The sequence below is a fragment of the Neoarius graeffei genome, chromosome 26 (assembly GCF_027579695.1).
Source record: "Neoarius graeffei isolate fNeoGra1 chromosome 26, fNeoGra1.pri, whole genome shotgun sequence".
Classification (NCBI taxonomy): Eukaryota; Metazoa; Chordata; class Actinopteri; order Siluriformes; family Ariidae; genus Neoarius; species Neoarius graeffei.
The window spans coordinates 31912604-31926531 of record NC_083594.1 but is presented as its reverse complement, the minus strand read 5'-3'; the positions used below and the strand labels follow the sequence as shown (position 1 = coordinate 31926531).

Genomic DNA, 13928 nt, shown 5'->3' with positions numbered 1-13928 from the left:
ACACAACTTGATCATTGCTTTGTCAGATTTTTGCTAACAAGTTTGTAATTAGGCCAAATTAACAAATTTTCCAGGCTTCTCACTACAATTGTATCTCCTGTCATCCGATTCCTGTTTTGGGTAGATCTTCCCATGAGGAGGTCGTTTGTTTGGTTTTACAATTTTACAACTCTTTCAGGCCAAGTTTACATTAGACCGTATCTGTCTCGTTTTCTTCGCGGATGCACTGTCCGTTTACATTAAAACGCCGGGAAACGGGAATCCGCCAGGGTCCACGTATTCAATCCAGATCGTGTCTGGTCCGGTGCTGTGTAAACATTGAGAATACGCGGATACGCTGTGCTGAGCTCTAGCTGGCATCGTCATTGGACAACGTCACTGTGACATCCACCTTCCTGATTCGCTGGCGTTGGTCATGTGATGCGACTGCTGAAAAACGGCGCGGACTTCTGCCTTGTATCACCTTTCATTAAAGAGTATAAAAGTATGAAAATACTGCAAATACTGATGCAAATACTGCCCATTGTGTAGTTATGATTGTCTTTAGGCTTGCCATCCTTCCACTTGCAAGTGGTAAGTGACGCGCATGCCCGATATGTACTGAGATCACACACACAGCGGCTCAGTCCCGAATCACTGCTTGTGCGCTTCACTCGCGCGCTCTGTGAGCTGCGCAGGGCCGGAGTGCGCACCCTCCAGAGGGCACTCGCTGTTCAGGGCGGAGTGATTTGGAGCGCAGGATGCCTGCGGAGCCGAGCGTATCCGTGTATTGGCGTTGCTGTGTGCACGCGAATCGTGTATTGGCGTTGCTGTGTGCACGCTAATCCTTTTAAAAACGTTAATCTGATGATCCGCTGATACGGTCTAATGTAAACCCCACCTCAGTTAAAACGTATCTCCCCTCTCTATTCTCAGTGGATTTCAGTTCTGATTGTTTGGTTTGAAAGAACTAGTCATTCTGCACGACACCTGGTGATTGTATTGTCAGTTCTTTGCGAACAAATGAGCAATTGGGTCAATTTAACAAATTTTCTTCTGACTAGAATTGTATTTCCTCGCTCATTTATCATGCAAATTCAGTTCTGATCGATGTTTTGGGTAGGTCTTCCCTTGGGGAACAAAATTTAGTCCTTTTGTTTATTTTCCTGTTGTAAACAATTTGTGGTGGCGGTTGGTCTTCTCTCACATTTGTCACATTTCAGTTCTGTTTGATGTTTTGGTAGTCTTGCTTGTTTTGATGGCAGGCCAGATGAGCTACGACGTCCTTGACGTTCTGGGTCTTTTATTATTTATTTATATATTTTTAAAACTTCTGACCACATTTCTTCTGCTAAGTTGATGAGTTGTTCACCACTATCCTTCCAGGTTTTAATAATGTATTGGACAGTTCTTAACCCAATTCCAGTCATTTCAGCTTAAGTTGTTTTCGTTGCTTGATGCAGGCCAATAATTTGACCTTTCTGAAACACAGTAACATCTTTCCATGACCACGGGATACCTCTTCCGACATGCGTGTTTAAGAAATGAGAAGCTACTTACTGCATCAGTTTGGCTTAAGAGTTGTTGCTAGCTGAAATGCATTAAATTACTGCAGTAATTATCCAATCAAAGGCTCTTAAGTATTTGCTTATTTCAATCCAAGTAGCAACTTTTTTTGGCCAGGCAGGGTGTATTGTCATATTGTGCAGTCCTAAATAGATGTTTGTTCATTGGTTGGGATTAACATATGAAGTGCTGTAGATATTGTAACTATGAATTCTTAAATCCTAAAATTACGTTCAAGCTTCTTCCTGCTAATAAAGTTGCCCATAAGTAATTTTAAAGGTCCCGATCTTGCCGTCTCCCAACAGTTGAGGTCACATGTAATATGAAATATTTAAAAACAAAACCCAAGCCTCAGGGTTAGCTGTTTCTTTTTGACCAGATTTTTGAGCTGTCTATGCCTTTAGCTTTTGCGGATGAGCAGCACTATTGAAAAATAAATTAAATAGCAAGAGTGCAAAGATAAATTATTCAGCCAGGGTCTTGGGTGTTTGGATGCATGCAACCCCAAACCGAGGTGTGCTATTCTCTTCCTGATTATCTGGGAGCAGACCTGACCAGAAACCCAACATCTCTGTGTCTGGTCCTGAGTTGGAGCAATCAATAAAGCAGAGGCTGAGGAGTGGGGGTTCAGATGGGCCTTAGCATTTTACCTGTCTCACTAAAGCTCAAGAGAAGATCAGGAGAAAGAGGGCAAGAGTGAAGATGGAGAGAGAGCGTGTGCACCACGTTCCAGACATACAGCTCCATAAATGTCTGCCTGACATGATTGGCTTACAAATGAGCTTACTAAAATTTTGATGAGCTGAAAAACTTTACATGATGGACAGCACTTGTGTGGAAAACAATCCAATAACTGAATTCTTGAAGTGTGTGTGTGTGAGAGAGAGACTGTTAAATCTGTCATCTTGCTCTATATTAAAAAAAAAAACTTTTCTGTGAAATTTTTTTTTTTAGCTGTTTGTATAAAAGTTCTGAAAGCTTGGAGTAAGGGAACTGTTTCAGAATGCACTTGCTGTACTCTGTCACGGTTTGAGGCTAATACTGAAATTCTTGTTTTTGTTTATAGGGTTCGTACTGGGCGATCGATACAAATCCAAAGGAGGACACGTTACCCACCCGGCCCAAGAAGAGGCCACGGTCTGGGGAACGGGTGCGTGAGTGTGTGTGTGTGTGAGAGAGAGAGACACAGACAGAGAATACCATGAATGTAATGGTTGCCTGGATTATGATTTATTAATCAGTAAAACCTTCTCCTACATGATAAGCCACACTAATGAATGCAGTTACATGGGGGGAAGCAACTTGCAAGTATCCAGAATAGCACAAAGGTGTAAACTGTGTCTGAATGTCGGAGTCCGAGTCTACGAACCAGCAGAAATATTGTTTATAATTAATTAAGGTAGTGTTTTGTGTTCATGACTATTCTAAGTTACTTTCATGTTTAAATTGCTGTAACTTTTTAGTCCCAGGTTTCTTCCAGTGTAGTCACAACTAAATCTCACCTAGCCGACTTTCTGCAACAGCTGTGCTTCATGTTATTAATTATTTCTCTGTATCTGAATTCTGTTAACTCCATTTCAGTATATAGTCTTCATTTTTTTTCTCCCCCCCCTTTTTTTTTTTTAATATAAAGTGTACAACTCTGCAACAGAAACTGTGTATTACTCTTTAAATCAGCAGGCTTGTTCGATTGTGTTGGTTATCAAGAGCATTATTATATACTGGCTTACCTCTGTCTGTCCGTATTTCAGTCCATCCGAAACACCCTTTTTCTCAGCAACCACAAAATTATAGCCACTTGGTACCAAGCTTCAGCTTGGGGTTCTATACTGTGTCTATGGTTTTCAGGTCTGTCGAACATCAACTTCCTGTTTACCGACTGAATGTATTTACAAAACATATAGCATGGATTTTGACGCTATTTCAAGAAGCAAAATGCTATTTCAAAATGACCGGGATGCTATTTGAAATCCCTGGGGAGGACACTGCTCTTTACTTTAATTATTTGTTGAAGTCAACATTCATAATAAGTGTCCTATTCCTTCAACTGCTTGCATTCTGATATAAGCAAGTGTGGGGGTATACGTAAGTGAGCAGTAGCTCACAGTTGATCTTGTTTTATGTAGTCTTGAAGATTATTCAGTTATCTGGGTTAATATTTAGCTATTGAGATGAGGAGAAAATACTGTTTAGTTTTGGGTTAAATTACAGGGCTGGTGAAGAAAACCTGCCCAACATTAGCATACTAGCTGGACACCAAGTCTAAGGGAATTCGACACATCATTCAGAGCCATATCTACAATTATTTCTGCAGTGTCTTGCAAAAGTATTCATCCCCCTTGGTGTTTGTCCTGTTTTGTTGCATTACAAGCTGGAATTAAAGTGGATTTTTGGGCTTAGCACCATTTGATTTACACAACATGCCTACCACTTTAAAGGTAAATTTAAATTTTTATTTATTTATTGTGACAAACAATAAGATGGGGGGGGGGGACAGAAATCTGGAGTGTGCATAGGTATTCACCCCCCTCAAAGTCAATACTTTGTAGAGCCACCTTTTGCTGCAATTACAGCTGCAAGTCTCTTGGGGTAAGTCTCTATTAACTTAGCACATTTAGCCACTGGGATTTTTGCCCATTCCCCAAGGCAAAACTGCACCAATTCTCAAATTAGATGGGTTGCGTTGGTGTACAGCAATCTTTAAGTTATGCCACAGATTCTCAATTGGATTGAGGTCTGGGCTTTGATTAGGCCAGGGCTTTTCAAAGTGTGGGGCGCACCTCCCCTGGGGGGCGCCAGAGTTCTTCAGGGGGGGGCGCAACGTGAGGAAACATAAGCCAGAATAAGTTACTATTGCGGACATTTAGCGAACTTCAGCTAGCCTTTGCCAGAGACGAAATGGATCGATTTTTAGTACCTAAAGCTACAGTGAGTGAGGAGACAGTCTGGGCCAAGCAAAAAACCAGACCCTCCAGGATTTCACCATGTTGCGATTCAGTCAATCCCCGCGAATTCAGGGCAGTGTTGCAATTATGTCCAATCACCGTAACCTTCCCGGAAATTTGACCAATCGTTGGCGTCGTCTTGAGGTGACGTCGACAAACTACCTTCCGCCTTACTTCCGTGTATACGTTCAAGAGAAGCAGCATGCGTGCAGTGTTGCCAGATTGGGCGGTTTTAAGTGCATTTTGGCGGATTTTGAACATATTTTGGGCTGGAAAACGTCAGCAGTATCTGGCAACACTGCATGTGCGGGTCAGTGTTTATATAGGCTTAAATTCAGTTACTGAAAGTGTGTTATGTTTACAGTGAAGGACTGTATGCACTTTATTTTTTATTTTTTTTACTTAATACAAGAAATTAATGGATGCCAACATTTTTGCCAAAATGGTATTTTATTTTCCATTGTTTAGGCAGCTTCAGCATCATACAGTGAGATTCTGTTCAAATTGTTTTTTTTTCTTCTATGAAGCCTGAGCCATTTATTTTATTAGTTTATAATTGTTTAATTTAGTCTTCAGGAGAGACTGCCTGCACACAGTACTAGTATTAATAGTTTTTTTTTCTTACATGAAAGCTGAGGCATTTATATTATATTTTAAGGTAGCTTCATGCTGTGCTGTGAGGTTCTCTGCACTTTAACTTTTGAACCAACAGGTGCATTTGGATAAGTAAAGCCTATTTTTCTGCATTTTTGTAGTCCTGGTAATCTTTTATAGTGGTAAAGTTGTTTATAGGACCATTTCTCAGTGTCTGTTTTTTTTAATCAATAGTTTTTCAGTAATAACTTAATATTTAAGATAACATATCACTCAATTTTAATCACAAAAAGAGAAAATCGCAACAGTTTCTCGCAATTTTCACTTCCTCCCGCAATGTAATCGCAACAAAAACCTAAAAAACACTGCAACCTTCATTGCAATTTTTTGGAAACCCCCCGCAACATCAGAAATTTTAGCCCGCAACAATCACAAAAAAGCCCTGCGGAATCCTGGGGGGGACTGAAAAAAGAAGGAAGTATGACCACGATTATTTAAAGTTTGGATTTTCATGGACTGGATCTGAAGATGCTCCACTGCCACAGTGTGTTGTCTGCCAAGAGGTGCTAGCTAATGATGCTATGAGATGTTTAAAATGTGTAAAACAAGATGTTTTAAAAAGAAAAGCACAGATGTTTGTTTAAAAAAAAAAGATGTTTTAAAAAGCACAGATGTTTAAAATGTGTAAAAGAAAAAAAAATGTGTACAACCATTTTTTAAAAAATACTAATGGAACATTAAGTATAGCAACAACAAAAATTCTGAGGGGGGGCGCGGTTGTTTATTTGCTCTCTGAGGGGGGGCTGACTCTCCCACACTTTGAAAACCCCTGAATTAGGCCATTCTAAGACATTTAAATGTTTCCCTTTAAACCACTCCAGTGTAGCTTTAGCAGTATGTTTAGGGTCATTGTCCTGCTGGAATGTGAACCTTCGTCCCAGTCTCAAACCTCTGGCCGACTCAAACAGGTTTTCCTCCAGAATTGCCCTGCATTTAGTGCCATCTATCTTTCCTTCAGTCCTGACCAGCTTTCCTGTCCCTGCAGATGAAAAATATACCCACAGCATGATGGATGCCACCACCATCAGGGTGTTGGGCTTGTACCACACATGGCATTATCCCATGATAGCCAAAAAGACCAATTTTAGTCTCATTTGACCAGAGAAGCTTCCATGTGTTTGGGGAGTCTGCCACATGGCGTTGGGCAAACTCCAAATGTGTTTTCTTAAGCAATGGCTTTTTTCTGGCCACTTCCATAAAGCCTGCTCTGCTGAGTGTACAGCTTAAAGTGGTCCTATGGACAGATACTCCCATCTCCGCTGTGGATCTTTGCAGCTCCTTCAGTGTTCTCTTTGGTGTCTTTGTTGCGTCTCTGATTAATGCCCTCCTTACCTGGTCTGTGAGTTTTGGTCTTGTCAGGTTTGTAGTGGTGCCATATTCTTTCCATTTTGCTATCATGGATTTAATGGTGCTCCCTGGGATATTCAAAGTTTGGGATATTTTTTTTTTTTTTAATGACCCAACCCTGATCCATACTTCACAAGTTTGTCTCTGACCTGCTTGGAGTGCTCCTTTGTTTTCATGTTGCTTGCTTGGTCGTGTTGCAGAGTCGGGGTCCTTCCAGAACAGGTTGATTTTCTACAGACATCATGTGACACTTTGATTGCACACAGGTGGATCTTAACTAATTATGTGACTTAAGTGAACTGGTTGGACCAGCTCTTATTTAGGGGTTTCGTATGAAAGGGGGTGAATACCTATGCACACTCTAGATTTCTTTCTTTTTTTTTTTTTTTTTTAAATTCATCTTAATTATTGTTTGTGTCACAATAAAACAACAATTTTCACCTTTAAAGTGGTAGGCATGTGTAAATCAAATGGCGCTAACTCCCCAAACGTCAATTTTAATTCCATCTTGTAATGCACCAAAACAGGCCAAACATCAAGGGGGATGAATACTTTTGCAAGACACTGTATATAGCATACATGCAAGTGGTATCAAATGAAAGGCTTGCCTATTAAAGGCATGTGGTTTAGGCTGTTATACACTTACTGTGGTGGCTTTGGCTTATCCTGTAATTGGAGGTCCATCTTATTAATAAATATCTCACGCAACCATTGTGTCCATTATCTTCCCCAGTGTGGCGTTTGTGTGGGGGGGTTGGTTTTTGTTTTTTTTTTTGTTTTATTTATTTATTTATTTTTTTATAAATAGACGGAATGCCAGTTAGCACAGCATTTCCAGAGATTGTTGCCTCTAATTGTGAGCAACACTCACTGTAAAGCAGTGAGTGAGTACTTGCTGTAGACACCCCCCACCACCCACACACACACAAAATCAAAAAAGCCTGTCAACAGTCCCTCTCTCAATCTTGGGGAAGGAAACTAGTGTGTGTGTGCCTGCATGGGTACTTGCATGTGTTTGAGAGTGTGTTTGCATGTGTCTGACTCTGTACATTCATGTATACGCACTTATGTTAAAAATTTTGACTTGGTGAACCCTCATGTTTATCATGAATTAAAAATCTCATTGTTGCCAGGCAATCCTCTTATAGTAAGCAGTTTGGGAGACGCTGGAGTTATCTTCAGCAGAAGCAGACTATGAAGCGCACTTATTCATCTTTTCTGAAAATTATTCCAATTTTGGCCTAAATAAAGGTGTTGCTCTCTTGTTATTCATAAGAGCACACCACTTTTATGTATCTGTCAGCACACGTGCTCTTGCCTTGACTTTAATTCACCCAGATGATGTTAAATTGGTCTTCTCAGTCTTAACTCTGAAAAGAGCTGAAGCACTTTTTAGTTTTAAAGGTAACTTTTTTGTTTTCTCTACAGGCTTCCACACCCTACAGTCTGGAGTCTGATTCCCTGGGAATGGACTGCATCATCTCTGGAAGTGCCTCTCCAACATTGGCAATCAACACTGTGACTAACAAGGTAGCCACTGGTGCAGTCCAAGCAGTGTGTGCCCACTGATCTCTGTTAGGCAGCCACAGAAACTCATCTTTTTTATGAATATATTCTCTCCTCTATTTAGCTTGCGTGCGCACAGTTTCTGTAACTGTACTCCAAGGTTAAGCACTTTTTTGTTGCTGTCTAATCTTTTTTTTATTGACTGCAAGATTTCTCTCAAAGGTATAGGGAGCACAACACACATGCTGTTATCGGAAAATGGTAATTGACAGGTTGGATGTGAAGCAGAGTTACAGTTACTTCCTATTATACCACAAGAATTTGCCATCAATTACAATGTTTTATTTATTAAAACAATAACACATTTAATTTTATAGCTGTATAGGAAAAAAGTGTACAACATTTAATGTTGTAGGATGTCTGCCTAAAAGCTTAGTTCTAGTTGTTATTTTTGTTATAACAGCGACAAACATAATTTCCTCACTTTTTCTTGAAGTTAATTTAAAAAATGCATTTTATGTTAAGGACCCACAAAACGCAGCATCCTCCATCATAAATGTTTTCCCATGGCAGAGAGCTCCTTCCGTAAACACCTCCTTACAGAAAAGTCACCATATCATTGATTTACTTGTTTTTTTCCCTTCTTATTAGCTGAAGTAGAAATGGGATTTTGAAATTGCGTAGGTTTAGTGTACACGTTGTAGTAATAGTTAGACAAGGGTCATTTCTCGCTCAGTTTTCAAGATAACTGGATGAAACTTGGTGTGCATATAGGTAGTGACCATCTGTGATCGCTATATCATACATGTCACTTTATGACAACATAAATTTTTCAGGAATGGCTATGAATGGCACCACCTGGTACGGTACCAGGACAAGCTAGACAAAATTCTTTAATGCCATCTTCCATGGCCCTTATACCTTAATGTGTGGGGTGGTTTTTTTTTTTTTGCACTCATTTGACCTCTGACCTTGACCCTTTGCCAGAATTGGGTCAAAAGTCACTTATGCATTAAATCACTACTTGTCCCTTTTTTTTTCCTTCCTTCCATGAATTTTTACCAAATGGGGTATGGAGAACCTATTGGGGGGAGGGGGGGCTTCAAAATAGTTCACATCGGTTAAGCAATTTGACCTATTTTCACGGAGTAACTTGAACTTATCAATTAGGTGAGTGAGACTATAGCAAGTCAGAGTTTTGTCTATTTTTCATGGTCTTTGAGCTAGCCTTGCTCCTTTGCCATAGAAAAATGTTTTAATGAATATTTATAGTTTTAACCTTTTGACCTAGGTCAATATTAGGTCACATATTTTCAATGGCCTATGTCTCAAAAATGGACCAAGATAAGGCCCTAGTTACTATTAACCATGAATAGGAAGTCGTATATGGGCTTTCATTTAGGAATGTTGGTTTTGCCCTGGAGTGACCTTGACAGGTCAGATCAATGATCTGCATATTTTTCGCTGGCCTGCATCAAGAAATTGGTGAAAGATAGGAACTTGGTTAATATTATTTACCATGGAAGTATTATATCCTTTTCCCTTTGTCATCAGATTCTAGGCAAATGGCCTCATTTCTCTCAGTTTTGTGACTTTGACCTTTGTCCCAAGGCCTCAGGTGTGGAAATGGATACCACTGTGCTCTTGGTACATTACCTCGTTGTTGTTGTTGTTGTTATTATTAGGCTAAAATTATGTAGCTCATCCATATCTACCATACAAATCTGAGAATAAACTGTTGCTATAGAAACAATAACATGTTAGAATGAGTGCATTAAAATAGCCCTGTGATTTGAATTACAACCAGCAATATTGTCAGAGATGCTGTTGTAGAAAATCAACACTTTCTGACCTATCACAGTAAAGAATTCAGCAGCACCTTGGTGTAATTTCCTTTAATTAAACCAACAAGATGATAGAAACTTTTTATTTTGGGCATGAACACCAAGAGATGTTTGTAGGTTGGAGATGGTGACTGATGTAAAATTGTTGCTTTTTAACAGAGGACTTCATAAACTTGGGTTAACAGTATTTGTCTGAGGTATATTTGTCCCTGAACACCCCCCCCCCCCCCCCCAAAAAAAAAAAATTACTGTGTAAAGAAAGAGTGATTGTTTGCTGATTGATCTGTCTAAAAGATGGCGCACTCATGCATGCATTCTTCCATTTCTCTCATCATTTCTTACTTGAGCTTAAAGGTTTAGACCTCCTGATTTTTCCCCCTTTTAATTTTTTTCTTGTGGCATTTGACTAAAAGATCACAGGTTACGTTTAAGCTGTTTATTTCAGCATATCTGTCTTGTTCATGTGTTAAACCCCACTGGTGAACCCCAGTAGCTAATGAATGTGTTTTGTTGTTCTTGCTGCTTTCCTCCTCCTGCTTCACGCAAAAACAAATCTGAGTAGGACACAAAGTGGAAAAACAGTACATCTAGGAGCTGGGGCTCCTTTGAGAGGTTATTTCTCAGCGAGAGGCCTGTAAACAGAGCAGGCCACACCTCTCTCACTGCTTTGTGCCAAGCCACAGGAATTCCCTCTTTCTCTCGTTTTCCCACCTGTCAGTGCAGGCCGTCAAAAGCACAACTCGTTCCAGTTGTATGTCACTCAGCACAAACTCCCACCCAGCCCAAGATCTGCTATTTAGCTCATCAGGTCTTTTGCCCTGTTCCTCATTTTGGTACTGAAAAGGCTAGTAATAATTATTCGACAAAGACCAGATGAACGAAAAACTATTTTCTGCCAACAGAAAAAGAATGCGTACCATTGAATTGAAACTGAAAAAGCTGCTGTCTCCACACTCTTCTTTCACCACTGTATTTATATCCCAGACTGAGAGAATCTTCTCTGGTGTGCTGCATTGTTTAAGACACCTGAGTGGATTTCTCTTTGCTTTCATAATCTCTCATGCTGCAGATTAGTCTTCCATGTAAAAGACACCATTGAGCTTTTACTTTAATTCATGGCTAAATATAGGCCCAACACTCCCTTTCCACTGGCAAACACTCCATATTTGTAGTGGATCCACCCCCACCCCTCAGTTTCACCCCATGCTGCTTTTCTGACTGAGTGCTTGCCGTGTCCTGTTGCAGTGTAGGTATCTACTTTTTGCACTCTTTAGCAAACCACAATATGAGCTTTTTGAAAACTGACGCTTTATAACGAGTAAAAAGTGCCTGTGGTAAGGGTTTCTGGCTAAAAGCTTACTTTATGACTTAATTACACATAGCGTTTGTTTGTGTAGTGTGCTGGATTTGATTGTAATTAGGACTGTTTCGGCATGTCCATATCAGGCTCTGTGGATTAGTTTTTACGAACGCTGGAGCCTGGCCCACACACATTTGGAAGAAGGTTATTGTATGCAAATAAGGCCATTAAATCCTCCCCTTCATATGATGCAGACTGGATCTATTATCTTTTTCTTTTAAAGCTTCATTCTGGCTGAATGAAGAGTCTGTAAGAGACTATGAAGTGATTTTTTTTTTCTCTCTCTGTCTTTCTGATCGAGCCAAGAAACTTAAAAGCCTGGCTGTTGCCATGTTCCTGATGCTTAAAGAAACCTAACAGAAAACAGCTGTGCTCTAGCTGGTACAGTGGTTGCAAACTGATTTTGCTATTTTGTGACACTGCCAGTGACCCAAAAAGAGTATACTTGTGTAGTACACAGTGCCTAGTTTTTGTTTGCTGTAAAGATGTCTGAGCTTTGCTGAGTGGTTTGAGTATCAGATTGGGTTTTTCATGAGATACAACGGTATTGGTTCAATTCCATTCATTTTTTTTTCTAACACACGAAGCTTGATCCTGAGTTTTTCTCTCAGGATCTCATTATGTTCATTTACATTTCATTTCTCCACTGCCTTATTTACTCTCCCTTGTTCTCCCCCCCCCCCCCCCCCCCCAAAACGAACATGGTTGGATTAAAGCTTTTCAAGAGATTACCATCAGAAGTATGAACTCCATACACTGTGTTTACACTGTAATGCCAAGGATCTTTTGTGAGCTGCCCCAGACCAATATAGATTGGCCAAACCGATGCTTCTGACAGATAGTTCTGTGATCTTTACTTCAGTGTCTGGGACGAGTCTTCGCCTGGTCATTAGCCTTGAAAATGAGACCCGCCGCAAGGCAACACAACTCTCACAGACTTGAGTTCCTGTTCACGCCAACATTCTTTACTCAGGCAGGCCCCATAGTCCTGATGTAATGTACCTTTTCCACTGCATGGTACCAGCTTGACTTGAATCAAATTTGCTCGCCTTTTTTGGTATTGCCTCCGTTGAGGTTCCAAGCAAGCTGAGGCAATACCAAAAGGTGATGTGAGAACACTGTGGACAAGTGATTGGTCAGAGAGAATCATATCGCTGTGTCATCACTGTGCAAGACGGGACATCCTGAACAAACCCTCCATTTAGCATTATATTTCTTTATTATAATTGACTTTTGTGTATTTTTACCGCTTGCATGCATGTTTGCGTATACACATGGTGTTGTCGATCTGAAGTTGCCACAATTTGTCACATTTTTACCCATAGAGTGTTCAGCAAAATATCAGTCCAGGCTGGCTAGTTTTAAATGAGTTACCGGCAGCAAAACTTTCCCCAAATAAAATATGTTGAATGGAGACACCCACGTTCTCCAATCAAAAGCCCTGTGCCTTCACCATTACACCATTTTAGCAAATACAGCATTGCTTTTTTTTTTTTTGCCACTTCCAAACCGATGGCACTTTTTGTCATTACCATTACATCCTGACAGTTTGGATGCTGTGGGTTTTTTTTTTTTGTACCACCTTTTTTTTTTTTTTTTTTTTTAAACAAAATGCATGAAAATGAGACAAATTGTGGCAGCTTCGGCTTGACGTAAGTTTCCCATGCACAAAAATGAGAATATTAATAACAATAAAGATTCAGTGTTCCTGTGTGTGTCGTACTAAAGATGACATCATGGCAGTTTCATGCAGTGTCGCTATGATGACCAGCTATAGTGAAAAATGAACTACTGATCCCAAAAGCGAGGAGAGGTGAGCCACTACCATGCAGTGGAAAAGGGCCATAACAGGCTGGAGTGTTGGAACAAGCCAAGAGGCTTACATGCTATGGACCTCAGAAACCATCAATTTCTGTTTATTTTTCTCCTTTTGTTACACTCTGCCTTTGGAATTTGTCACATGCCTAGGCCATGTTGGTGCCTGGTGGCTTATTATTATTATTATTATTATTATTTATTATTATGATGTCCCCTTCTTTTTCAGGTGGCGTTATACAACCCTGACCAAGACGGGAGTGATAGCCCTAGAAGCAGCCTTAACAACAGCTTGTCTGACCAGAGCCTGGCCTCGGTCAATCTGAACAGTGTGGGCAGTGTTCACAGCTACACCCCGGTAAGGCTAGGCTGTATTCCCTCCACCGCTACACCACTGAACTCCTGTTCCCCCTTGCACGCTTACTTGGAGGGGAATTTTTACCATCTTCTAGCAATGGGATATCAGAATACATCAGCAGCTAAGGAGGAAAAAAAAACTGTAGTCAAGCAGTAGCAGAGGAGGGCAGATTTCTTTAGTCAGTGAGTAGAAACCCTCCACCGAGTTCCCGGAATACACACAACATGAGTGTAGTGAGTGCTGAAGTCCATGCATGGAAGCACACTGAGTCGGGGGTTAAGGGAATGAAAGGAAGCCTGCATACTGCTGGAATCCAGCTAAAGAGAAACACTGCCTCTTTAGTCCTCCCACCAGAAACACCCCTCCTTTGTTGCAGTCCTCTTGAAGCCCCTGTGCTCCTCACGTCAGGCTCTCGGTATTGATCCACTACAGACACTGCTGAATTCACTACAACATGCCAAACACTGTTCACTCACTCTCCCTGTTTTGCTTTCCCATTCTTTTACACTTTTTCGAAGTCTTGCTTTCTCTCTCCATTGCTCTGTTTTCATTGA

General features: G+C 40.5%; 1 protein-coding gene across 2 annotated transcripts in view; it reads left to right on the top strand.

The window, feature by feature from the left end:
• foxj3 (forkhead box J3) overlaps positions 1-13928 on the top strand; it is a 225488-nt gene that overhangs the window by 184460 nt on the left and 27100 nt on the right. For both annotated transcript variants that reach the window (XM_060910583.1, XM_060910582.1), the window contains 3 exons: positions 2612-2695; positions 7920-8021; positions 13246-13374. In XM_060910583.1, coding sequence (XP_060766566.1) covers positions 2612-2695; positions 7920-8021; positions 13246-13374 — 315 coding nt within the window. The remainder of the gene's footprint in view (positions 1-2611; positions 2696-7919; positions 8022-13245; positions 13375-13928) is intronic.